This window comes from Peromyscus leucopus, chromosome 8a (genome assembly GCF_004664715.2).
Source record: "Peromyscus leucopus breed LL Stock chromosome 8a, UCI_PerLeu_2.1, whole genome shotgun sequence".
In the NCBI taxonomy this organism is placed as follows: domain Eukaryota; kingdom Metazoa; phylum Chordata; class Mammalia; order Rodentia; family Cricetidae; genus Peromyscus; species Peromyscus leucopus.
The window spans coordinates 30,020,653-30,047,601 of record NC_051085.1 but is presented as its reverse complement, the minus strand read 5'-3'; the positions used below and the strand labels follow the sequence as shown (position 1 = coordinate 30,047,601).

At 41.9% G+C, this 26,949-nt stretch overlaps 1 protein-coding gene across 1 annotated transcript in view; it reads right to left on the bottom strand.

The window, feature by feature from the left end:
- Katna1 (katanin catalytic subunit A1) overlaps positions 1 to 19,309 on the bottom strand; it is a 33,422-nt gene extending 14,113 nt beyond the window's left edge. Inside the window, exons 1-4 of the mRNA XM_028861010.2 lie at positions 19,096 to 19,309; positions 9,564 to 9,738; positions 7,144 to 7,301; positions 5,220 to 5,400 (exon numbers count right to left, since the gene is read on the bottom strand). Of these exons, the coding sequence (XP_028716843.1) occupies positions 5,220 to 5,400; positions 7,144 to 7,301; positions 9,564 to 9,731 (507 nt within the window). The 5' untranslated portion in view covers positions 9,732 to 9,738; positions 19,096 to 19,309. The remainder of the gene's footprint in view (positions 1 to 5,219; positions 5,401 to 7,143; positions 7,302 to 9,563; positions 9,739 to 19,095) is intronic.
- Positions 19,310 to 26,949: the final 7,640 nt, after the last annotated feature.

Genomic DNA, 26,949 nt, shown 5'->3' with positions numbered 1-26,949 from the left:
CATGCCTAGAATCCTAGCACTTGAGAATTAGAGACAAGGAGACTGTGAGATCACCTCACAAATTCAAACCAAACCAAAACCACCTTCACTAAAACACAAAAACAAAAAAAAACAACTCTTAGATAAGAAAAAAACTAACAGAACTTTATCAACCTTGACACGGACAAGTCAGGTAAGACTCCATGGGACAGAATAAAAAGCTAAGCTAAAGTGTAAGGTTATCTGGCTGAAGAGATGGTTTGTCCACTAATGGCTAAGTCTCATTCATCACCAAAGTTAAAGGCATGGAAAAACCTCTTCAATGAAACTTCTCAGTACTAAGGAAAGATATGGCATTCAGAACCCCAAACAGATATGACCAGAAAGACTCTTTACAAGACATATCATTTAGTATCTAAGCAAATATTTAAAACTACAAGACAAAGAAACAATATTAAAACCTGGGGGGGAGGGGGCACAGGTGTTCCACCATATTTACAATGGCAAACCCATCAGATCTCTCATCAGAAACCTAAAATGTAGGAAAACATTGGACACGCTTCAAGTACAGAAAACAACTGCCAGACCAAGATTATTATATCCTCCAGAGAGAGGTTTAAAATTTGATAGAGAAATAAAAACTTTCCATGATGAGTATGAATTAAAACAATTCGTGACCTCGAAGTCAGCATTACACAAAATACTTAGAGGAATCTTATACAGAGAGGAAGAAAAACAACCCCAACAGGAGCACAGGAAAGAGGGGTGCTGTGGAATATTATAACTAGGCAAAGATGTCTTACATTTATGCTGCAGAATATTACTTTAACTGTGCAAAGGGGTGTTACTTTTCTTTATACTGCATTGTTTAATTATGTAAAGAGGTGTTGCATCTGTTTCTCCTTGCCTGCCTAAGGCACCTGATTGGTCTAATAAAGAGCTGAACAGCCAATGGCTAGGCAGAGAAAGGATAGGCGAGGCTGGCAGGCAGAGAGAATAAATAGGAGGAGGAATCTAGGCTTGAGAGAAAAAGGAACAAGAGAAGAAGAGAGAAAGAGAGGGAAAGGCCCGGTGCAAGAAGCCAGGCGGCCACCAGCCATCTACACACAAGCAGCAGCGAAAGTAAGATATTCAGAAGGAAGGAAGAAAAGTAAAAAGCCCTGAGGCAAAAAGTAGATAGAGAAACTGTTGTGGAATATTAGTTGAAGATGTGTTACATTTGTTTATGCTATGGAACATTTGTTTACTGATGTAAAGATGTGTTGCATTCTTTTATGTTGCATTTGTTCAACTCTGTGAACCTGTGTTACTTTGCCTGTCTAAAACACCTGATGGTCTAATAAAGACCTGAATAGTTAATAGCTAGGCAGGAGAAAGGATAAGGCAGGGCTGGCAGGCAGAGAGAATAAATAGGAGAAATCTGGGAAGAAAGATTGAAGAGTGAGGAAAAAAGGAGAGGAGAACACCAGGGGCCAGCCACCCAGCTACACAGCAAGCCATGGAGTAAGACGTAAAGAGAGGTATACAGAATAGAGAAAGGTAAAAGCCCAGAGGCAAAAGATAGGATAAATTTAAATTAAGAAAAGCTGGCTAGAAACAAGCCAAGCTAAGGCCAGGCATTTGTAAGTAAGACAAAGTCTCTGTGTATTTATTTGGGATCTGGGTGGCAGGCCCCCCAAAAGAACAAAGAGTAAAAAAAACCAACTACAAGAAACAGGTTAATTTAAGTTAAAAGAGCTAGTCAGAAACGAGCCTAAGCTAAGCTGAATATTCATAAGTAATAAGTAGTCTCTGTGTCATGATTTGGGAGCTGGTTGGTGGCCCAAAAAGAAAAGGCCTGGCACAGAATGAGTTTCGCAAGGAATAGAATCAAATGTGTCTGGGATGGTCAATCTCCATAGTCACCTGGATGGCACTTAGAATCGTCATGGAGACCACTTTCTGGGCATGCCTGTCTGGACTTTTCTGGACTATGTTAATGAAGTGGGAAGGCCCACCCTACCGTGGGATAAAAAGAGACAGGGAGATGAGTGCTGGCACTCATCCCTCTCTGCTTCTGAGTGGTACTCTAAACAGGAGCCACTCCTGTCTTCCCACCTTCCTCAGTGATGGACATTCCAAACTTCAAGCCAAAATAAAACACCTCTTCCCTTAAATTGCTTTTGTTACAACAAGGAAAGTGACCAACACTCTGTAACCCAGTGAACCCTAGGATGAATGGAGGTAAATACCAGCACTAACTGAATAAACCAGGAAGCAATCGACACAATGACAGTGATTGGCCAATATCTCAAAATAATGAATCTAAAAGTCAAGGGTTCCAGCTCTAATTAAAAGATGCAGACTATGCCAGATGGTGGTGGCACACACCTTTAATCCCAGCACTAAAAAGGCACAGGCAGGCGGATCTCTGTGAGTTCGAGACCAGCCTGGGCTACAGAGCTAGTTCCAGGACAGCCAGGGCTACACAGAGAAACCCTGTCTCAAAACAACAACAACAAAAAAGGATGCAGACTAGAAGACTGGATCAAAACACAAGATCCAACGACCTGTCTTCAAAAGATGCATGTCACTGATAAAGACACACACATACGGAAAGACATGCACACATGGAAAGGCAAAGGTTGGAAAACTATGAAGCAAGAAAGTGGAAGCAGAAAACATTCAAGGGCAGAATTCTTGTCCTCAGAAAAACAGACGTCAGAGAGAGAATGCTCATAAGCTATTAATAAAGTGTAAAAAGATGGAATTAGAGGCAGATATACATCAAATCCTGGCTTATCTATTTCATGAAAGAAACATTACTGAACACACAGGATCAGAGACACAGCAAGTGACTTCAATGCTTCACTCTCAGCAATATACAGCTGAAGGGAAAATAACGAAACCTTTAAAAAAACAAACAAACCCTATGGTCATTGTGTATATGTATGACATATTTGCATGTATGCCATGGTGTGCATGTGGAGGTCAAAGAACAATTCTGTTAAGTCAGTTCTTTTCCTCCACCTTCTTAGAGGTTCTGGGATCAAACTCAGGTTGTCAAGCTGTCCAGTTCTTCATCTGCTGAGTCATCTTTGCAGGCCCAAATAAAGAAATATTCTACATTTAGCTGGTGTGGTAGCACACACCTATAGCCTCAGCACTTGGGAGGTGGAGGCAGGAAGATCAGGAGTTCAAGGCCAGCCTAAGCTACATGAGACCCTTTCTCAGAAACAAAACCACTACCACCACCAAAATCTTCATAGTTAAACGACATTGATCAAACGGGCTTAACAAGAAAACCACTCCACTACCACCTGCACAACAGCTGCAGAATAAGCATTCTATTAAGCAGCCTACAGAACTCTCAACAACACAGATACACTCCTGGCCACAAGTCAAATCATGACAATACAAGAGAATAAATACACTTTCTGTGTCTTAACAAATCTTAATGGAATAAAACAAGAGGTCAGTAACAAGAGAAACCACAGAAACTACAGATGGACATCAAGCAATGCACCCCTGAGTGATCAGGGGGTCACTGAAGAAACCAAGGAGGAAATCCAAAAACTCCTGGAAGAACAGGGCGGTAAATGCACTTTAAGCCTAACAACTTGAGCTTGATTCCTTGGGATCCATGTGGAAGGAGAGAAGTAACTCTGACCTCTACGCGTGTGCTACAGCACATGTACACACACACACACACACACACACACACACACACACACACCACAATTTTTTTGAGAGGGAGTTCAGACAGGGTCTCGCTATGTAGTCTTGGCTGGCCTGAAACTCACTTTGTAGACCAGGCTGGCCTAGAACTCAGAAAGATCCACCAGCCTCTGCCTCCTGAGTGCTAGGATTAAAGGCATGTGCCACCATACCTGGCTTCAATTTTTGTTTAAAAGGACACCCCCCACAACAAACCCAAATGACAACCAAATGTTTCCTGACTGGCGAAGGAAACCCAACGTGTATGGCCAAGATTCTGTGGCAGCCATGGCAAACCAAGAAGCATGGCATCCCCACTGCTTCAAATCCTGATTTCTAAGGTTAACAACTGACTCACTTAAAAACATTTTGTTTTGCCAGACAGTGGAGGTGCACACCTTTGATCCCAACACTCCAGAGGCAGGGGCAGGCAGATCTCTATGAGTTCAAGGCCAGTCTGGTCTAAAAAATGAGTTCCAGGACAGCCAGAACTGTTACACAGAGAAACCCTGTCTTGAAAAACAAAAACAAACATACATTTTGTTTTGAGGGGGCTGTGCTGTGGGATGGTCTTTATGTCAAATTACTCTGATTGGTCAATAAATAAAACACTGATTGGCCAGTGGCTAGGCAGGAAGTATAGGCGGGACTAACAGAGAGGAGAAAAGAAAGAACAGGAAGGCAGAAAGAGTCACTGACAGCCACGGCCATGACCAGCAGCATGTGAAGACACCGGTAAGCCACAAGCCACGTGGCAAGGTATAGATTTATGGAAATGGATTAATTTAAGCTATAAGAACAGTTATCAAGAAGCCTGCCATGGCCATACAGTTTGTAAGCAATATAAGTCTCTGTGTTTACTTGGTCGGGTCTGAGCGGCTGTGGGACTGGCGGGTGACAAAGATTTGTCCTGACTGTGGGCAAAGCAGAAAAACTCTAGCTATAAGGCTGGAAAGAACGCTTGGCAGTTAGGAGCACTGGCTTCTCTTCCAGAAGTTCTGAGCTCAATTCCCAGCCCCCACATGGCCCTTACAACTGTAACTATAGTCCTAGGGGATCCAGTGCTCTCTTCTGGTATGCAAATGAACATGCAGACAAAACATCCATATACATAAAATAATCTTCTCAAATTCTTGTCACTTGGGCTGGAGAGATGGCTCAGTGTTTAAGAGCATTGACTGCTTTTCCAAAGGACCCAGTTTCATTTCCAGCACCACATGGCAGCTCACAACTGTCTATAAATCCAAGATCTTGACACCCTCACACAGACATACATGCAGGCAAAACACCAATGCAAACACAATAAAAATAAATAATTAAAAAAAGATTCTTGTCACTTTCTGTTGGTGTGTATGTGTTTACATATGCCACATGTGTGCAGCCGCAGAGACCAGAGGGGGTGTAGGATTCCCAGAGCTGGAGGTAGGGGAGGTTGTGCGCTCCCTGATGGAGGTGCTGGGAATCAAACTTAGGAAGACCAGTACTTTAACCAGAGAGCCAGCTCCCCAGCTCCAACTTTCACTTTTGAAGCCCATACCATTTACCTTTTCCTCTCTTCCTTTATTTTGTTCTTTCTTGTCACGACTACGGACAGCTTTCCCCTTGTCATTGTGAAGATTCTGTGCAGATGGACGATGAGCTCTGACGACTGTGCCTGGGCGGTTACTTTGAGGTTTAGGGTCATTGTACTGAGTAGACTGGCGTTTCCGAGGTCCTGGTGAGGGTCTAAACAACACAAGGTCATGAAAACCACAGTCAGTTCCTAAGGGAGCAGGGCACACGCCCAGCTAACGAAGAGAACTAAGGAAGGCAACGCAGAAACTGAGCACATATGGGGATAACAAACTTCAGGATGCTGAAACCCAGGATCTACCATTTAAACCTGACATGGCTGCTATGGCCAATGACAGGAATGCATTTTAGAAACAATTAAGGAAGCAAAAGTCACTTACACTTAGAACATTACTGTACCACACAGAGAATAAAAAAATTAAGCCTGATTGCTGGAAAGTAAAAAAAGACCAATTATCAGAGAAGAATGTTTTATCAGAAGATCCAAAATGCAGTGCAAACGCTAAGATTTCTTCTACCCAGAGCTACACATGCAATTCAGTGTGATTTTACTTAGAATATATTATAATTCTTGTTGGTTAGCTGAAGGTTTTAATAATTTCCCCATTCTAGAAGACTAGGATGAACGTTGGGTATGATGGTACATGCTCTTTAATCCCAGCATCTGAAAGACAGAGGCATGTGGACCACTGTGAGTTAGAGGCCAGACATACATAGCAATTCCAAGTTCAGGGCTACATAGTGAGACCCTGTTCAAAAAAAAAAAAAAAAAAAAAAAGAAAGAAAGAAAATGAAAAAGAGAGAGAGAGAGGAGAGAAAGGTGGTGGTTGAAGAGATGGCTTAGCAATTAAGAGCAGTTGCAGCAGCTCTTGTTGAGGACCTGGATTCTCAGTTCCCAGGATGCACACAGCAGCTCACCACTGCCTGTGACTCCAGTTCCAGGATCCAGTGCCCGCTTCTAGCCCCTTCAGGCACCAGGCACACAGGTGGTATACACATACACATACAGACAAAACATTTACACATATAAAATCGGTAAATAAAAATAAATACCGGTAGAAATTACAAAAACTCATGGAAGGAGCCTCATGTTCATATATAACTCCCTTGTTTCATTTTGATTTCATTGGCAGAAATTAGACCTCCATATTTAGTGGCTCTTTAATTTATGTGGATGAATAAAAGCATACAAAAACCAAAAAGAACAGAAGGAAAGGGCCTTATTCTTAAGTGTCTTAGGGTATACTTCAACACAAAGAAACTATGTTACCTAAAATCAAGGCACCTTACTTGTTCGGTTTTTTGTTTGTTTGTCTTCTTGTTTTCAAGACAGAATTTCTCTGTGTATCCCTGGCTGTCTTGGAACTCATTCTATACACCAGGCTGGCCTTAAACTCACAAGATCCGCCTGCCTCTGCCACCCAAGTGCTGGGATTTAAAGGCGTGCGACACCACCACCACCACCATCACCACCACCACCACCACCTGGCACATTGCTGATTATTCATTTGCTGTCTATTGGTAGTAGAAAGCTGGGAGTACATGCCAACGAGAGCCACGCAGGCTCCAAAGCCTGCCGGTCTGAATCCCTCAATTTACATATGAAATATCTGAGTTACAGACAGCATACACAACTTTTCAGCAGATACAAAGAGTGGGAAAGACTTCCATTCCCAGATGTCCTCAGTGTGTAAGCTGAGTCAGCTACTTTCAGCCCATGTACCCCTAGTTCTAATTTCCACCTAAATATGATACACATTTAACAATTCTAAAAAGATATTTCAGTACAAACTTCCCCCACATCCCTGTCTCCCAGCAACCCAGTCCATCTCCTAGATATGGACCAAGGCTATGGCTATCAGCTTCTGGGCTAGTCTTCTTAAAAAGTCTCCTTACCTTCGCTCAACAGGTACAGGCAAGGACCACACTTCTCCTTCCGAAGCCGGAAGCTCGTGCTGCGCAGCTTTTAAAGGAGTGCTGTCCAGTTTAAAGCTCTCAAGTGTTTTCATGATATCCTTAACATGCTTAGCTTCCACATTTATCTCCTGCCAAACCTGGTTCCAAAGAAAATATAATTTAAAATATGTCTTAAAGAAAATTTCTTTAAGAAATCACTGCCCAAACTAAATTTAGCAGCTTCCACTTTGATATGATAGTAAGCAAACTACATCAAACATCTTTATAAAATTACAATTAATTTTCTGTTTCAATTGCAAAACTAACTCAAAGAATGATTAAAAATGGTAGCAAAGGGGCTGGAGAAGTATCTCAGAGGGTAAGAGGCTGCTCTTCCAGGGGACCTGGGTTTGATTCTCAGAATCCACATGGCAGCTCACAGCCATATGTAACTCCAGTTCCAAGGGATCTGATGTCCCCTTCCGGCCTCCATGAGCAATGAATTCACCTTTTGCACTGCCATACGTGCAGGCAAAACACTTACACACATAAAATAAAAATAAATCTTTTAAAATAAATCCTAGCTAATTAAATTGATACCCACATAATTCTTATTCAGACTGTATAACAACTGAAAGGTTAGCTGCAATTTTCAAGTTTGACAAAAACAAAACTTTTGCAAGTTGCCCTTTGATGGCTTTATGCTATTTAATTAACTGATTTTGGTATTTTGTTTTGTTGGTTTTCCAAGACAAGGTTTCTCTATGTAACAGTTCTGGATATCCTAGAACTCGATCTGTAGATGAGGTTGACCTCTGCCTCCCGAGTGCTGGGATTAAAGGCCTGCACCACCACCGCCCAGCAACTGATTTTGATTTTTAAACAAGGTTCCATTAGTATTGTACAGTGGCCTCAAAGTCACAATCCTCCTGCCTAAGCCTCCAACATGCTGGGATTGCAGTTGTGCATCATCATATTAGGCTTAGTTTGGTTTTTTTTTTATCTTTTTTTTTTTTTTTTATTTTACAATACCATTCAGTTCTACATATCAGCCATGGGTTCCCCTATTCTCCCCCCTAGCATAAAGTTTTAATGTATTAAAAATGTGTTTTTAATGTATTAAAAACTTTATACTGAACTATATATACATACATTAAAGTGATATATATATATATAGTTTTTTTGGGGGGGGGTTTGTTTTTTTTGTTTTCGATACAGGGTTTCTCGGTATAACAGCCCTGGCTGTCCTGGGACTCACTCTGTAGACCAGGCTGGTCTCAAACTCACAGAGATCTGCCTGCCTCTGCCTCCCAAGTGCTGGGATTAAAGGATTGATTTATGTATTTTTAAAGTATGTTCCCCTCTTAGTAACATAAATATGGACAGTCAGATTTAAGAAAAAGTTCTTTTACAAAAAAAGCTACTTCTCTCCAAGTGTTAGAGACAAATGTGGTACCGTATTTAAACAGCAGCCAGGAAGTAATATTTCACAACAAATTCAGTTCAAAGGACCACTAATTTCTGTAATGTTCTGTTATGACAGTTAAACTTTGGTAAATGCTGCCTTGAACTAGATTTTATGAGTTCCATGGTTTCCAACTATATTTTCTTCCATCCTCGGTGTCTAAAATTCCTTAAATGGGATTCAAATAGATCAGCTTTATGTAAAGTTTTATAGGAAATAAGTTTCTGCAAGAATTTGCGGTCATTTGCAATTACATCAATGTCATTATAAAATCAACTGCAGGGCTTGAGTATAGTGGTGCACGCCATTAATCCTAGGTCTGGACAGGTAGGGACAGGAGAATTGAGTATGAGGCCATCATAGCCCACACAGCAAATTCCAGGACAGCCAGGGCCACAGAGTAAGACCCTGTCTCCAAAAAAAGAAAAAAGAAAAGAAAAAGACTACTACTTAAAAACTATGATTAAATTACAATAATTAGAATAATGAAGCAGAGGTCATAACATTGCTGATGGTAAAAGAGCTCTTGCTCACAGTGATGGCTATTCTTGGCTGTCAACTTGACTCATCTGGAGTTAACTAAAAACCCAAGTCATTGGGCACACCTGTTGGGGATTTTTAGGTAACTGGATTATTTGAGGTGAGAAAACACACCCTAAATCTGGGCCTTACATCTGTGTTGCAGCCTTGCTGCAGGACAAGGAAGAAAAGCTTTTGCTCTCGGCCTGCTTGCCCTTGGTTCACTGGCCTTAGAGCTTACTTACTCAGAACGCCAACGTATACTTTAGAACAGCTGTAGTTTTGGCTCTAGCCTGGTCTACAGAGCTAATTCTAGGATATCCAAGGCTATACAAAGAAACCTTGTCTCAAAAAACCTATACTCTCGGATGTACGTACAGCACTGAAAGTCAACCTGAATTTTCTGAGCATTAGGCACAGCAGCCATGATTCTTACCTGTTGCCATTTCTGCTGGAGGTATGTATCTTTGACTGAGTACAGATACTTGTTCATTTGGTCAAGAACTCCCTGATAATAGACCATCGCAGAGTCATAGTTCCCCAGCAATGCATATTCACGAGCCAATTTTACGTTCTCACTAATCATGAGAAGACTCATGCTCATATGTAAGCTAAGAAAAGAAACAAGAAACATTTTCATGTTATACATCTCTTAAAAATAAGTACAAAGTTTCTTAAAAACATACTTCCCAGGATCCTTTACTAAGGAAGTTTACAACAGGATCAGTGAGACCATTCAGTAGATGACTGACCCGGCCTTAATCCAATGAACCCAAATAAAAGGGAAACAAGGAAACCAAGTCCACAAGGCTGTCCTGACCTCCATCTGCACATGTTCACACACCACAATGCACATCTGCCCCAACTCTGACAAAATAACAAACTTTTAATAATTCATTTATTTTACATGTATGAGTATTTTGTCTGTATGTATATCTATAAACCATATGCGTGCAGTGTGTGCAGAGACCAGAAGGTGTTGATACTCTGAGACTGGAGTTAGAGACAGTTGTGAACCACAGTGTGGGTGCTAAGAAATGAATCTAGGTCCTCTGGAAAAACAGCCAGTGCTCTTAACCACTGAGCCATCTCTCCAGTCTGAACAAATAATTCTAAAAATTAAGTTTATGATGATAACACATGTGACATCATCTCCACATTGACTACTAGTTTCCATCCTTAAAGAAACATTGGGACTTGGAGATAATAGTGTAGCTCAGTGCTAGACTGCCTGTTTAGCATGCATAAGGCCCTTGGTTCAATGCTCAGTGCCACACAGATACACAAACAACAAAACAAACAAAACAACTTGGGCTGGGGATAGAGTTTAGATGTAAAGCACACACAAGACAAGGCCTTGGCTTCAAATTACACTACCATCAAAAATAAATCTCATACGTATATACAAACATGCGTGATTTTAGTTCCCACAGCTAAGACCCACCATAGAGGATAGCTCAGACATTACTTCTTAGGTTGTCCACCTCAGCTCAAAATAAATGTTCACCATGTGGGTCCTCTGGCATTTTACTGGAATTTTCATCTCATGACAGTTATCTAGTTACTCTACATTTATCTCTACTAGACTAAGGTCTCTGAGAGCAAGATACACATGTGAAAGATGTAGAGCTGTATCTTCAGCGCATGACACATGTTTTCATAAACTGCAGAAAGAATGCTCACTGCTGGGCATAGTTTTGGGAAAAAGTACAAATAATCAGATAATATATGTGTTTTGAAGTTAGAAAAACCTTGGTTAGAATTCTTTCCCTCTCCCCCCTGCCCCACCCCAAGACAGGGTTTTTCTGTGTAGCCCTAGCTGTCCTGGATCTCACTCTATAGACCAGGCTGGTCTCGAACTCAGAGATCCACCTGCCTCTGCTTCCTGAGTGAGTGCTGGGATTAAAGGTGTGCACCACCACTACCCGGCTTCTTATTTAGAATTCTAATTCTGCCATCTTGGTTAAGTCCTTAGTATTTCTTCCAAGTTTCAATTGTTAAATTTTTAACTGGGATAGGAACTACTTCCAAGGGTTACAAAACTAATTAAAAAAAAATAAATAACTAGGCAGGTGCGGTGGTGGATGCCTGTAATCCTAGTTACTTGGAAGCTGAAGCAGTAGCATCACAGGTTTGAAGCCAGCCTGGGATACACAGCAAGTTCAAAGTCAGCCTGATCAGCTTAGTTGGACCATGGCTCTGAGTAAACACTGTAAAAAGGAAGTGGGTGCTGGGGAATACAGCTCTATGGTGGAGCACTTGGCTAGCATGCAAGAGGTCCTGCACTCAATCCCCAGGGCAAAGTAAATAAATAAAAATAAGTAACTTGGTGCCAGGGATGACAGCTCAGGCTTCTAACTCCAGCACTTGGGGCACAAGCAAGGAGGATCCCGAGCTGGAAGCCTGGAATGGCTGGTCTTATTATTCAGCAGAAAAGTATGTCTTCAATAAATGTTTCTGCACATGAGAACCCAAACTATCTGCATTTAGTAAGATACAGATATGTGGAGATGGACATAATTAAATCAGAAGTAGGCACTTGATAAATGTCGGCTTTGTTAATGGTGACAATGACCGCTATTCTGTGAAGTACAGATAACAGTGAGGATGAACGCTGGAAGAATCTGCATGTTCTGAGAGGGCAATGATTTGGATGGGGGCAGTGGCTACAAGAACAGAGAAGCAAATCTGTACCACTGTGGGGAAGAACCCCCGGCTGCTTGGGCGTCCCCTGTGCCACAGTGTCGGCACTTTAGGCTTGGGGAACACAAAGATGACCGTGAAGGAGAAGAGGAAAACTGAGAGGAGGGAGAAGCAGGAGGAAAATGAAATGACTTTGTACTTCTTATGTACATCAGTAGAATATCCAAATGGAGCTCTTGGGCAGTAATGGATAACTACAGGGTTAGAGCATGGCTCAGTGGGTAAGCACACTGACTGCTCTTGCACACGGTGGCTCACAACTGCCTTGAACTCCAGTTCAGGATTCCAACATCTTCTTGCCTCCATGGACACCTGCCTGCAGTGTATACATAAACTCACACAGGCACACACCTATATACATAAATAAAAATAAATTTATCTTTTTAAAAACATATGCTGGGGGGTGGTAGCCCACGCCTAAAATCCCAGCACTCAGGAGACAAAGGGGGGCAGATCTCTGAATTTGAGGCCAGCCTGGTCTACAGAGTAAGTTCTAGGACAGCCAGGGCTACGTCACAAAAAAACCCTGTCTTGAAAAACAAAAACAGCTGGGTATTGGTGGTGCAAGCCTTTAATCCCAGCACTCGGGAGGCAGAGCCAGGCAGATCTCTGTGAGTTTGAAGCCAGCCTGGTCTACATCTCAAGAGATCCAGGACAGGCACCAAAACAACACAGAGAAACCCTGTCTCGAAAAAAAAAACAAAAGAAAAAACAAAAACAAAAACAAAAAAAGCAGGTTCAATAACACTAAACATGAGTATAGCTTAGAGGAGAGATGAACCCTCACAATTTGTGAGAATAAAGTTGCATACTCATTTTAGAGAACAATCAGGCAATACTTAGAGATTATCTTTTATATATATATATATATATATATATATATATATATATATATATATATATATAATGTATAATAGCCCTGTGTAGAAATGTTATAAAAGACTCCACAGAAAGCCTCACAAAGATTCATAAAGGGACTTGGTTTTGGATGTTAATGATAGAACTATTTCAATTATCAAGAAATTGGAAGGCCACTTGGGAGGCAGAGCCAGGCGGATCTCTGTGAGTTCGAGGCCAGCCTGGACTACCAAGTGAGTCCCAGGAAAGGCGCAAAGCTACACAGAGAAACCCTGTCTCGAAAAACCAAAAAAAAAAAAAAGAAAGAAAGAAATTGGAAGGCAAGGAGAACATAATCAAAATATATTACGTGTATGTATGAAAATGTTGCCGGGCGATGGTGGCACACGCCTTTAATCCCAGCACTGGGGAGGCAGAGCCAGGTGGATCTCTGTGAGTTCGAGGCCAGCCTGGGCTACCAAGTGAGCTCCAGGAAAGGCGCAAAGCTACACAGAGAAACCTTGTCTCGAAAAAAAAAAAAAACCAAAAAAAAAAAAAAAGAAAATGTCAACCCGTATTATATATAATTCATATATTCAAATATAAAACACTATAAAAAAAGTTGGAGACAATCTGTTCTGTTAGGAAACTATGGTAAAGAACATAGTAAATATATATTACATGGGAGCAATGAACAACTTTACAAACAGCAACATGAATAGATCATCAAAAATAAAGGGCTGGGAAACAAAAATCTTAGACATAGAACAATGTCTAATTTGAATATCATTTGATTAAAGTAAAAATTACCTATGTTGCATGAACATTCACTTAAAAATATACATGTATAACTAAGAATGTATATGGAATGTACCAATCTCAAGAGGGTAAGGAGGGAAATGTGAATCTCGGACCAGGTATGGGGCACACACCTGTAATCCTAGCCTTTGGAAGGTCAAAGTCATTCTCAGTTGTGTATTGAGCTTGAAGCCAGCCTAGGCTACATGAGACCTTGAATTTGTGCTTTTCAGTAAGCAAAATGATGCATCCTGGAATTAAACTGTGACTTCCATCCTACTCACTGTCTCTTGCTTATCTACTCAAAGGAAAACCAGCTATTAATTATGGAGCAAGGTCCTCTGTGAAGAGGCTCATACCACAAAGAAATGAGGGAGGTCCCAGAGCAGCAATTAGTGATGAACTGAGGTTCTCACACTAAGAACCTACAAGGCCCTGAATCCAGTTAACAACCACATGAATTAGCTTGAATCCTCCTTTGGTTGTCTTGAGATGACTGCAGTCCTGGATGACATCTTCATTACAGCTTGGTGGAAGACTGAATCAGAGGCATCCACAAAGCCACACATTCCTGACCCAGAGCAACTGTGAGGTAAGTGTGTGTTTTAACACTAAGCTATGCAGTAACTTTATGAGTACATAACAATATAGGTTTGAATCGAGGTTAGGCCACCTAATCAGTAACTCAAGACCCAGCATCTAAGGTCCAAAAGAAAAAGAAAAAAATCCCACAACATAAATAATGACTGCTGGAAGTGGTAACCACTGACGTTTCACCTTAAGAAAACTCCATAGCAGAGATTCCACCTTTGTTACCTGCTGTACCCTCAGCACCCAGGACATGCTTGGCACACAGATTTCAAAATACCTTTGAATATGATGACTGCTGCTAGTGTTGTCTTAACTACAAAACCCTTTTCCCTTGGTCTAGCTTCTGATCCCCAAGACTCACATTCCTTGACCCTCAGTTCAACCAACCAAGCTGGGACTACTATTTGATTCATTTCTTGAATTTTTACTTTATGTATTTGGGTGTTTTGCCTGAATGTATGTGCACCATGTGCATGCAGTGCCCACAGAGGACAGAGGAAGGCATGACAGTCCCTGACAATGAAGATGCAGATGCTTGTAAGCAGCCATGTGGGTGCAGGAAATTGAACCTTGGGTCCTCTGGAAGAGTAGCCATCTCTCCAGGCAACTTTGATTCCTGAACGATTATTTCTGCTCTGGGACCATCTTTGCCCTACAGTGATGCCTAGTCTGGGCAGCAGCATCAGAAGAGAGGAACCTGGCCTGCTCTGGAAGTGTGCAGCTGATCCCTATGGTCTTGGATAAGTCTCTCTATTTGGGGGAGAGGGAGATCATGGTTCCAGGCTTAAAGCTCAGTTACTCTTAGCCTTCTTCACCTGTATACAGTTTTGAATTTCTCTTTCCAGTCAGATAAAATGCCTTTCAAGCCAACTATTTTTCTTTCTTTTCCTAAGGGGGAGGGAGTGGCTGGGTTTCACACTGGCTCAGGTTGGCGTAGAACTCACATTAGTTCTCTTGCTCAGCCTCTCAAATGCTGAGATTACAGGCATGAGTTACCATGCCCAGCTTGATATTTTCTAACGGACAATAGAAAATCGACCCAAGGCCACATTAAGAGATAATATGCAAAGTCCTTGGCTATCAAAGAAAACAATGTTTACACACATACTGCCAAAGCACCCTTATTTCACTAAATGTCATACAAAAATCACCATTTTCTATTACTGCAGCAATGTCTCAGCCAGACTATTTTTTGGTAATTTTTGGGTAATGTGCATTGGTGTTTTGCCTACATGTATGTCTGTGTGAGGACGTCAGATCCCCTGGATTTTTTTATTTGTTTATTTTTGTGTGTATATTTGAAACAGGCTGTCATATAGTCCAGGCTGGCTCTGTAGCCATAGATGACCTCTATATTCACTACTACAGATATTCAGTCTACTTCTGTTTTTATCTTCAAAGAAATTCCTTACAACCTGGTGCTCCTTAAATGAAATGATTCTTGAATGATTGTGAGCTGCCATGTGGGTGCTGGGAATTGAACCCAGGTCCTCTGGAAGAACAGTCAATGCTCTTAACCACTGAGTCATCTCTCCAGCCCCCTAGGCCAGAATACTAACACTTGTATTTATGAAATTCTTCAATTTCTCTTATCATTGCTGAGATTCCACTGCAGGAGAACAGAAAGTGGGTTTATCTAGAGTCTATGTAGAGGGGAAAAAAGCTAATAGACAACATTTTAATTAAATAGTTACTATTAATTGTAAACACCAACTACTGGTTCAAAAAAAAAAATGTTGTCTTAAGATTCAGAATCTTAGTTGTTAGACAATCTGCTGCTTCCTCTCCCCTAAGCCCTTCCTTTGATTACCCAACATGCTCTGTTTTGTTTATAAGACTTGATATAACTGAGCCAATGACTAAATTCACTCATTCCAATTGAACAAGTTAAAACAGGAAATTTTAATTGAAGCATAAATTTAATTACATATAAAAATTAGTGCTTTTTTTTTAGCAAACTTAATATCTGACCGAGAACAGTTCCTCCACAAAGAGATAAAGTATCTCCCATCCTACCCCCACAACCTCCACAACTCCCACAACCCCCACACCCCCTACTTGTATGATTAGAAAAAAAAAAAAAGGAAGGAAGGAAACAAGTCCAAACACTGAGCACTAAGATCTAGTCAACCAGCATGCAGCCATTTAATTTTTAAAGGTATGTTAGCCTGGGCTCTTGAGAACTGCCATTTTTACTGTAATGAACATAGGTCAATCATTCAAGAAACATTTCATTTAAGGAGCACCAGGTTGTAAGGGATTTCTTTGAAGATAAAAACAGAAGTAGACTGAATATCTGTAGTAGTGAATATAGAGGTCATCTACGGCTACAGAGCCAGCCTGGACTATATGACAGCCTGTTTCAAATATACACACAAAAATAAACAAATACTAGCAATAAATTCTCTTTCAAAAATAAACAAAAACTAGAATAAAAAACTGAGTGCCACACACATGTGTGGAGGTCAGAGGACAACCTTGTGGAGTGGATTCTCTTTTCACCCTTGGCTGGGTTCCAGGATTTGAACCCAGGTTGTCAGATTTGCCTGGCAAAGCATCCTCAAAGGTGCTAGAGACAAACAAGCAATTTCAGGAAGCTTACCTCTGCATCATGAGGCGTTAGTTATTGGCAGTGGATGGCTGCCAAAGAACTGTCATTAATAAAACAACTGGGGATCTGAAGTTGGGGAGATGGAGGCACCAGGGGAAGTTGAGGTAGTGCTGGATGGGTATGACCAAAATACATTGTATAAATATATTGAATTTTTAAAGAATAAAAAAAAACTTAAAAGAAAAAAGTGACTGAGTAACTGCCTGTAACTCCAGCTCCATGGGACCTGATACCTTCTTCCTGACTCCTCAGGCACCTGTACTCATATGAGCCCATTCCCCAAGACACACATACATTTACACATAATTAAAAATAAAATCTTTTAAAAAGAAACAAATTAAAAATCAAAAACCTTATCCAGCATCCCTCTGAAGGCACTTGAATAAACCATGTGTGTAACTTTTTTTATTGTGTGTGTGTGTAACATGACGCCCGTGTGGAACTCAGTCGACAACTTGGAGGCAATTCTCTCCTTCCACCCTTAGCTGGTTCCAGGATTTGAACTCAGGTTGTAAGGCTTGCCTGACAAAGTACTTTGAAAGGTGCTACAAGCAGACAGCAATTCCGGGAAGTTTACGTCTGGAACATGAAAATAACTACATGATAATTTACATAGTCACTAATAACCATAAATAAGTACAAACACTGACAGACCCCGAAGAACAATTAAAGCATGGCATAGTTATTTTCTTTTTTAGCCTTTATAATCATCATATGATAACTACTCAAATACAATAAAGTTATCATTACTAAAATAAAAGACAAGCTTCTTCAGAAAAGAAAAATGCACTCTACAGGTATTGGTACTTTCAGTTCATCTTGAACAAGGTGTAATAATTAGTAAGTGTGACAACTAAAATGTAACTTAAAAGCAACACTCAAGCCCTATCAGGAAACACCACAAACAAAATCCCTTCATCATATCATCTACATGGATCATACTGACTTGACATGCTATCTTTTTTTTCAGTCAAGCAGAAAAACAAAACAAAAAAAATATGCTGTATTAAACAGAAACACAATACAGTAAATTCAACAAGATTCTCTAATCCTTCCTTAATATTTATCAGAATTTTGGTACCAGTTTCAAAATCAGATATAGAATACTTTGAAGATTTACACACACACATCTAACAGCTTTCTTGGATAATAAATGCCACAAAGGGTCACACAGCTTTTTGTGGTCTTTGAAGATTAAAAGTTGATCAACGCTGACAGATCACAAGTTGCCAGCGTTGGTAGGAGGCAGTTTCTCTCCTATTTCTTGGTATGAAAACTTACTAATTCCTAAACCATCTGCTTCAGAAAAGACAACAGGACATTGAAACATTTAGGCCTCCAGTAACATGACAAGAATATTTCTTGACACCTGCTGAGGTGCACACAATTCTGAAATATCATTGTTTCCAGCAGGAACTAAATGGAAGGCACAAATGGGTACTTTCAAGAGGAAAGGACATCACGGTTCTGTTGGGAGTTAATATAAAAAGTACTACATAAAGGCTTGAATTGGGCATGGTGAAGCTGACTGTAATCCCACTACAAGGCAGAGAGGCATGGAGTATCAGTTTTGGCTACAAGAGACACTGTCTCAAAATAAAGAAGGACTGGCAATGTTTGTAATTGCAACTTTGCAGCCACACACTTAATGGAACAAATGCTTCGAGGGATAAATTTTCTCCACAGCGCCAAACCCAGAAGGCCACAGCCTCGTGAGAAGGGGATCTAAAATGAGAAATAACCAACTTTAAGCCTGGTGTGGTGGCTCACATTTTGAACCCCAGCACTAGGAGGCAGAAGGAGGTGGCTTGTATGAGTTCGAAGCCAGTCTGGTCTACAGAGTTCTAGGACTGCCAGGGTTACAAAGAGAAACTCTGTCTCCAAATAAAAAATAAGTAAAAGAAAGATCTTTGTTTAGGTATCACAGCTAAACAAAAACAAAAACAAAAAAAATAACAACAACAACAACAAAACCGGTGAGCTGGCCCAGCTGGAAAAGGTTTGCCCAGCATGCCTGGCGACCAGAGTTCAACTCTGGGACCCCTGTAGAGGTGAATGGAGGGAACCGACTCCTCAGCCTGTCCTCGGACCTCCACTCGCGAGCCCACATCGACATCACACATACAGACTAGCAATACATTTTAAAACTAAAAATGAGGACAAACACAAAGGAGAAACCAGAACAGGAATAAAAAAAAACCACCAAAGATCAGGACAACACCCCACCTAACAAATGGTACGAAAAGAAGGTGAATCCCAACGTCCCAGCTTTGGAGATTTTAACAGGGCGGAGGTTTCGGCGTGGGGACGAGGAAGCTTCAAACGCGCTCCCCGGATCGGGTGGCGTCTGTACGGACAAGGGCCCCGAGGTGGCATCACAAGGCTCCTGGGGCGGCCCGGGCGGGCGCACTGCGGCCCGGACACTCACCTGGGGCGGCCGAAGCTCCCGGGACACGCCGCCCGCCGCGTGGCGGGGAACGAGGCCCGAGCCGCGGCGTCGCGCTCGCTCCGGGAGCCGCACGGGGCAGACGCCCGCGGGCACCGCAGTCCCTGCTCGCGGCCAATTTGAAGTCAAGAGGGCGGTGGGTCGGTTCCCCCTTCCAGCGCCGGACCGCCTCTGTCAGTCCCGCACCCGCGGGGCCACGCCCCGGAAGTGAGGGCTCTGCGGGCGTGCGCGCGCAGGGCGGGCGGAACCTGAGAGGGGCGTGGCCGAGCACTGGTTGCGTCTGCGCAGTCGGCGTGAGGAGGAGGAGTGGGCGTGGCGAAGGGCTTGGTAGGACCTCGCCTACTTCAGTACCTGCCTTGTGGACTTAGTATCTCTTCCCAGGGTTCCTTCACATGGTCTCCGCCTCGACTTTCACCAAGCTGCTCAGAGGTTAGGCAGTCAGGGGCCCTCTTACAGGTGAGTGTCACTGGTCAAGCCATTCGCTTATGACAAGTCTTGCTTTAGAACCCGGCACTTAGAATATCTAGGCTGGGACCCATGTCACCATGTAACACGAATGTTCTCAAGACATGCTATGGTGGAATTTTATTTCCTTGCTTTTTTTTTTTTTTTTTTAAAGGGGGCTACCGTTTTAATATAATCATACAAATAAAGTTATGTTTCACGATTTGCAGATACATACATACTGGACAGTGCTATGGGCAGAAAGAAACATGGACATATTTCCCTTTAGGGGTACCTATAATTCACTTTCTAACATTAAAACATCCCAGCTAAGGGCCAGGAATCGTGGTACATGCCTTTCTTTAATCCTAGTGCTTGGGCAGGTTTGGTGGATCTCTGTTAGTTCCAGGCCTAGCTAATCGTCACACTCAAAGAAAAAAAAAAAAAATTCCCAATCAACTAACAAAGTCAAAAAAACAATTCAGGAAAAATACATCCGTTAGCTCAATAAATACAAATATATTTTGATTTTAAACTTGTGATCCTCTTGTTCCAACCTCCGTGGTGCTGTAATTACAAATGTGGGTCCCCAGCTCTGTGGTTTGTGTGGTGCTCAAGATCAAACCCAGGGCTTTGCACATGCTAGACAAACTACCAGCTGAGCTGCACCCCCAGTTTCTAGTTCAACAAATATTTTATTGAGCAACTACTACCTGCCAAACACAATGCTCACCACTGAATTTACAATGGCCACCAAAACAATGTTTCCTGGACAGATAGGTTTTGCCCTTTTATTTAATGGTTGCTGCCTTTTAAGCCATGGCTGTCCGAATCAGCAACTGCAGCTGTCGCTACCAGCAGCATAAACCAAAGGAACACGCCTTTAAAATGATATTCTACAACAGACAGACAGCTCAGCAGGGAAGAGCACTTGTTGCTCTTACAGAGGATTAATTCCCAGCACTCCCGTGATGGCCAGAAGCCACCTGTGACTCCAGGTCCAGGGGGCCAATCACCCTCTTCTGACCTCACAAGACACCAGGCATCAACTGGTACACATACATACATGCAGGCAAACCACATGTGTGTATGTGTACCTATAAAGTGAAATAACTATTAAAAAGAAACAATGTTTTACAGGGCCTAAAGACTTCTACATTTTTCACCCAAAATAGAAAATAATAGTTCTGCTATGGTGGTTATGAACTTTAGTGTCATAGAGCACAGAAAACTATAATCAGTACATTAGCTAGGAATAAAAAAAGAATCAATTTGGGGAGATTGAAGTCAATTACCCTGAGAGGCAGATTCAACTTCTATATGAGTGCAAAGGCCTGCTAATTTATAAAACCAGTTTACAGTTTTAAAACTTCTTTAAAACTTCTCAAAGGTGCAAAATGAATATATTCATTACGATTCAATTTATAGAAAATCCTAGGACTGATGAGATAAATCTGGAGTAACAACTAGTCAGTGGTAGCCTGATGTGAGGTTTAGAAGGTTAGGGATGATGTTCTATAAGGGGAGGTGTTGTCCCAGGTGTGTACATTCTTTTTTTTTATTTTATTTTTTTTATTTTTCAAAACAGGGTTTCTCTGTATAGCTTTGGTGTTTGTCCTGGATCTCTCTCTGTAGACCAGGTTGGCCTCGAACACACAGAGATCTGCCTGGCTCTGCCTCCTGAGTGCTGGGACTAAAGGTGTGCACCACCACTGCCCGGCTGTGTGTACATTTTTATACATAAAATGGGTATTGTGATTTGCATTTATGTAAACTATACCTCAATGCTTTTTGTTGTTGTTTTGGGACAGGTCCCACTCTGTAGCCTAGCCTAGCCTGAAACGTATTATGTAGCCCAATTGACCTCAGACTAATATAGTTTCTCTGCTATCAGAGGCCCGATTAGAGGCGTGAACTTCCACGCCTGGCTTCAAAGAAGATGTTTTGAATAGACAAACCACCAAAAGTGTCTTGCAGTGATTACTTCTATTTATTTACTTGTACAAGTAAACAAACAAAGAAACAAACAAAAAAAAGAATTATAGTTACCCTTAAATCACAGATGTTTCAAACAACTTCTCTTCTTCCTCCTTCCTCCTCCTCTTCCCTCTCCCTCCTCCTGCTTCGGTAGGATCTCACTATCCAGCCCACAGTAACCTCAAACTCAGTGGTAATCCTTTGCCTCAGCTTCCCTAGTGCTATCACACAATTTTCTTCTTACCTATTTTGTCTTTTGACCTTTGCAGTGCGGAGCCCAGCTCTGCACTGAACTACATCCCTAGCTCTTCTTAGCTTCATCCAGCTCATAGCTGGATGGATGCAATCACTGGATCCATGGAAGTAAAAATAAATAAATAAAAATAAAAATAAAAGTAAAGGGGATGTGTGTGTATCGTGTCTAGTTTTATGTCATCTTGACACAAGCTAGAGTCATCTGAAAGGAGGGAACCTCAACTGAAAAAATGTGTCCATAGATCCATTTTCTTAATTAGTGATTGATGGGGAGGGCCCAGTCCATTGTGGGTGATGCTATCCCTGGGCTGGTGGTCCAGGGGTCTATAAGAAAGCAGGCTGAGGAAGCCATGGGGAACAAGCCGGTAAGCAGCTCCCCTCCTTGTCCTGTGCATCAGCTCCTGCCTCCAGCTTCCTGCCCTGTTTGAGTTCCTGTCCTGACTTCCTTCAGTGATGGACTACAATGTGGAAGAGTAAACCAAATAAACCTCTTCCTCCCCAGCTTGCTTTTGGTCATGGTGTTTCTTGATAGCAACAGTAACCCTAACTAGGACATGGGGTAGGGACATGGTGATGCATAGGCCTTAATTCCAGCACTCTCAGGAGGCGGAGACAGAAGGAACCCTGTGAGTTGGAGGCCTGCCTGGTCTACATAGCAAGTTCCAGGAGATCCAGGGTTATATAGAGATAAGCTGTCTCAAAAAGTAGGAGGAAAAAAAAAGAAGGAAAAAAGAAAGAATTGCGTAGCTTTTATCTAGATAGGATGTATGTCAGTTCTCTATGGTGATATATTGTGTACCCTAGTAAAATTGCCTGAAGATCAGAGGACAGAACAAGCCACTAGATTAAACATAGAGGCCAGGCAGTGGTGGATCTGCACTGATGAGGATCTCTGTGAGTTCAAAGCCACCCTGGACTACATGAGATTGACTCACTCTAGGAGAGAAACAGAGACAGTCAGTGTTAGCATGTTTTTGTTTTTTCAAGACAAAGTTTCTGTCTGTAGTTTTGGTGCCTGTGGTGCCTGTCCTGGATCTCATTCTGTAGACCAGGCTGGCCTCAAACTCACAGAGATCCCTGTGGCTCTACCTCCCAAGTGCTGGGATTATAAATTTGGTAAATTTATGACTAAATTTCTTTTTTTTTAAATATTTATTTATTACACTATTTATTACATATTCAGTGTTCTGTCTGCATGTGTCCCTGCAGGCCAGAAGAGGGCACCAGATATCATTACAGATGGTTGTGAGCCACCATGTGGTTGCTGGGAATTGAACTCAGGACCTCTGGAAGAACAGTCTGTGCTCTTAACCACTGAGCCATCTCTCCAGCTCCTAAATTTCTTTAAAAAACAAAAACAAAAACAAATAAACAGCCCTTGCTGATTTGGAACTCACTTTTTAGACCAGGCTAGCCTCAAACTTACAGAGATCCTCCCGCCTCTGCCTCCTAAGTGCTGGTTTATTTCTTCACTTTTATGCACTATTATTCTACAGAGCAGAGAGGTGTATCAACAAAGTTTAATAACTACTTAGATATTGCTTTACTTTTTCTTTGCATTATAATTGTACAAGAAAGAACAAATGAATAAAATGTTTGTACTGCCTACCAACTCTAGATGTCAGTCAAGCTCATTGATTGTTTCTTCTCAGGAAGTCATGTTTTATATTCCTATATTTGTCAAGTAAGTTTAGGTTATACCGTAGGAATTGGAAATGTTACGTTGCAGAGATGTTATTTCTCTTTGATAAAGCAAGAAATTGACTTGGCCTGGCCCTTTCTGTCCTGGGCAGCACCTCAACTGCCAGTTCATCCCTTTTGTTCCTAAATGGGGCAGTTGGGTTCTCCCTGTACATGTATGTGCTTCAAGATTCAGCCAGAAGTCAGATGTGGGGGTGCATGCTTGTACTCCTAGCACTTCTGCAGCTGAGGCAGGAGAATTAAGTTTAGGCAAACATAGGCCAAATAGAATGACTGTCTGAAAAAAAAAAAAAAAAAAACTTTTACAGGTGAAGATGTCATCTGAATGGGCACTCATCGTGTGCCATTCATTTCCTCTAAGTGGCAGCTGGCCTGCAGAATCTGCTGGTCTTGGTTCTGCCCCAGCATCTTCAAATAGGTTTTCCCCCATGGACTTTATAACTATCATGCGTAACAGACAGATCTATTAGGAGCTGATGTGGCGATACCAGAGACAAAGATCTGGAGTAATCTCTTACGAAGGCCATGTGGGTTATAAACTTGAAGGGCTAGAGTGAAGTCAGACTCCCTTGAGGTGGTTGTTAGTGACTCAGGAGCTGGCTGTGGAGCTGGTGGAATGTGCCTAATCTCAGCATTCAGGAGGCTGAGGCAGCAGTATTACAAGTTTTCAACAAGCCTGCACCAACCACATCATGCGCTGCTATCTTTCAAAAAGAAAAACAAAATAAAGGCTGTTAAGGGTTGTGGTGGTTTGAATGAGAATGGCCCCCATAGTCTCATATATTTGAATGTTTTCTTCCAGTTGGTGGGCTGTTTGGGAAGGACTAGAAGGTGTGGCTGTGTTGGAGGAGGTATGTCACAGGAGGTGGACTTTGGGGTTTCAAAAGCCCATGCCAGGCTCAGTCTTGCCTTCTGCCTGTGGATCAGGATGTAAGCTCTTGGCTACTGACCCAGCACCATGCCTGCTTGCCTGCCACCACACTTCCTTCTGTGATAGACATGGACTGAAACTGAAAACCCTCTGAAACTATAAGCAAGACCCAATCAAATGCTTTTTTTCTAATAGTTGTCTTGTCATGGTGTCCCTTCACAGCAAGAGAACACTAAGACAAGGGCCTCAAGTCATCTTAGTAACAATGAGGATGAAGATAATGAATTAGAGAAAATGAGATAAAAATAATTTATGATGAAATGCATGGGAGGGAGCCAGAGTACACAATGTTCTTCTTAAATTGTTCTGCAAACTAGAGTATACACATTATGTGCTTTATTAGCTACAGTGTGGCTGGAATGGAATGTGTATGTTATCTCTCATATAATAGTTAATCAGCTCCCAGTAGACAACACTATTTCACAGGCTTCTGTTCATTTCGTTCTACTCCTTGGTGCTTTCATGGTTTTTACGGTCAAAATAAACTCACCATTTTGTCCATGCTTCATTCTGTGGGTAGAAGGGAACAGCAAGTAGAGAGCAGTGAATTTTAAACTTAGTGTGTAAAATCTGCTCACATCCTAGTGGTGGCCACATGTCACAAGTATGTAAAAACAGAGCTTGTAGTGTGATAGCAGAGGCTATCCATAAAAGCCAAATGCTGGGAACAAAAAGAGCCTCTGTCATTATTGGCCTAAGACAGAGTCAGTCACTCGTGAGTGTAAGCAGGCAGTCTTAGAATCCAGCTCAGACCTCCTCTCACAGATACTGGCAGGCACCCTCCTGACACTCAATGAACCTAGGGCTAGCAGACTAGCAGACTTGCTTTTTTTTTTTTTTTTTTTTTTTTTGAGTCTACATTCAAGGACTGTTACATCAGTACCCACAGCTTCTTCCCTGACTCCTACCCGAGAATCAGAGCCTGGCTTCAGGCTTTTGTTGTGAACTTCTCTGACCCCCAAAACATATAGGAGGCTCCATTTTCTTTGGAGACATCATGCTGTCTGTCCATGGTATGGAGGCCTAAACTCTCCCTGGACTTCCATGCCATGCTTCTCCCCATCTGTCCATGCCTAACTCCAATGAACTCCTGTATCCCCAGGAGTCTGTCAGTGTTCTCTTGAACCCCCAGCTTCACTCAAAACCTAGCACGGAGGACCTTTTTATTCCTGCTGAGCAAACCAGACCCTCCCCAGTAGAAACAATCTAGAGTTACACCCAGAATGTGAATCCACGAACATGTTCAGGATATCTGGGAATCAGAAAGAATGACAAAACACTGGATACTGGGGGCAGGAACCATCCATGCCGCAAATAATCTGGCAACTTCCCTCTCCCTTTCAGATATTGACAGATAGGAGAAAGAGAGTGTCACCATAGGAAAGTATCTTCACAATGTGAAGTATGATGGGCCCACAAAGTACTAATACCAATCAGGAATATTGCATTTGGGCCAATCAGATGAATTTGGCCTCATGCATATCAAATACTAATTCATGAAGGGGTATAAACTAGTGAACAAAAGAAAACATCAATAATGGTAACACGTGAAATGTATCACATTCGGCTGATTTGAGAGAACATCTAAGAATCTGATTAGTATTTCCTGTGATAAAGAATTATACTTTCACATTTAAAAATCTTAAAATGTATTTAAATGATACTAAAGGTAGAGTTTAATTAGGAAAAAGTTTTAGGATCTGGGTGAGGTGGCAAGTCTGTAATTCTAGCAATCATTGGATGGAAACACGAAGATCCGAAGTTCAAAGCCAATCTCAGCTACGTAAGTTCCAGACCAGCCTGAGCTGCACGAGAATTTGTCTCAAAACACCAAAAAGAAAGGAAAAGAAAATTTAAACGGGATTACAGGGCTGGAAACTGGGTCAGAGGTTAAAAGCATTTGCTGCTCTTTCAGAGGACTGGAGTTCCCAGCACCTGTATCAGGCAGCTCAAAAACCACTTTAACTCCATCTCCAGGGGACTCAACACCTTTTTCTGGCCTCTCGGGGCACCCCTGAACATTGGAGGGCTAGAGGAAGGAAAAGGAGAAATGATAGATTTCAATTTCAAAAAAATTTAAAATTATATAAACGTAAAAAAATCTCTAAAAAATTAAAAACTGGGATGGTTAAACAGCTCAGCAGGTAACAGCGCTTGCCCCAAGCCTGACAACCAACGCAGTCCTCAGGAAGCACATGGCTGGAGGAGGGAGCTGACCCCAACAAGTCCCCTGACTGCCACATGGGTGCTGTGGTGTGCGCATACACACAACACATAAATGTTAAAGAAGAAAAGGAAAGGGAAAGAGAAGGGAAAGAAAGCAGGGCTGACCAGATTGCTTGGCGGGTAGTGGGTAAAGGCTCTGACTGCCACGCCTGAAGACACAGGTTAGATCTCAGCACCTCCATGTCAAGAGAACTGACTCCTGAAACTTGTCCTCTGCCTTCCCATGTGTGCACCCACGACCCCAACACACAACAAAACATAAGGGTAAATGAACATGAACATGCTTTAGCTTCCACTCATAA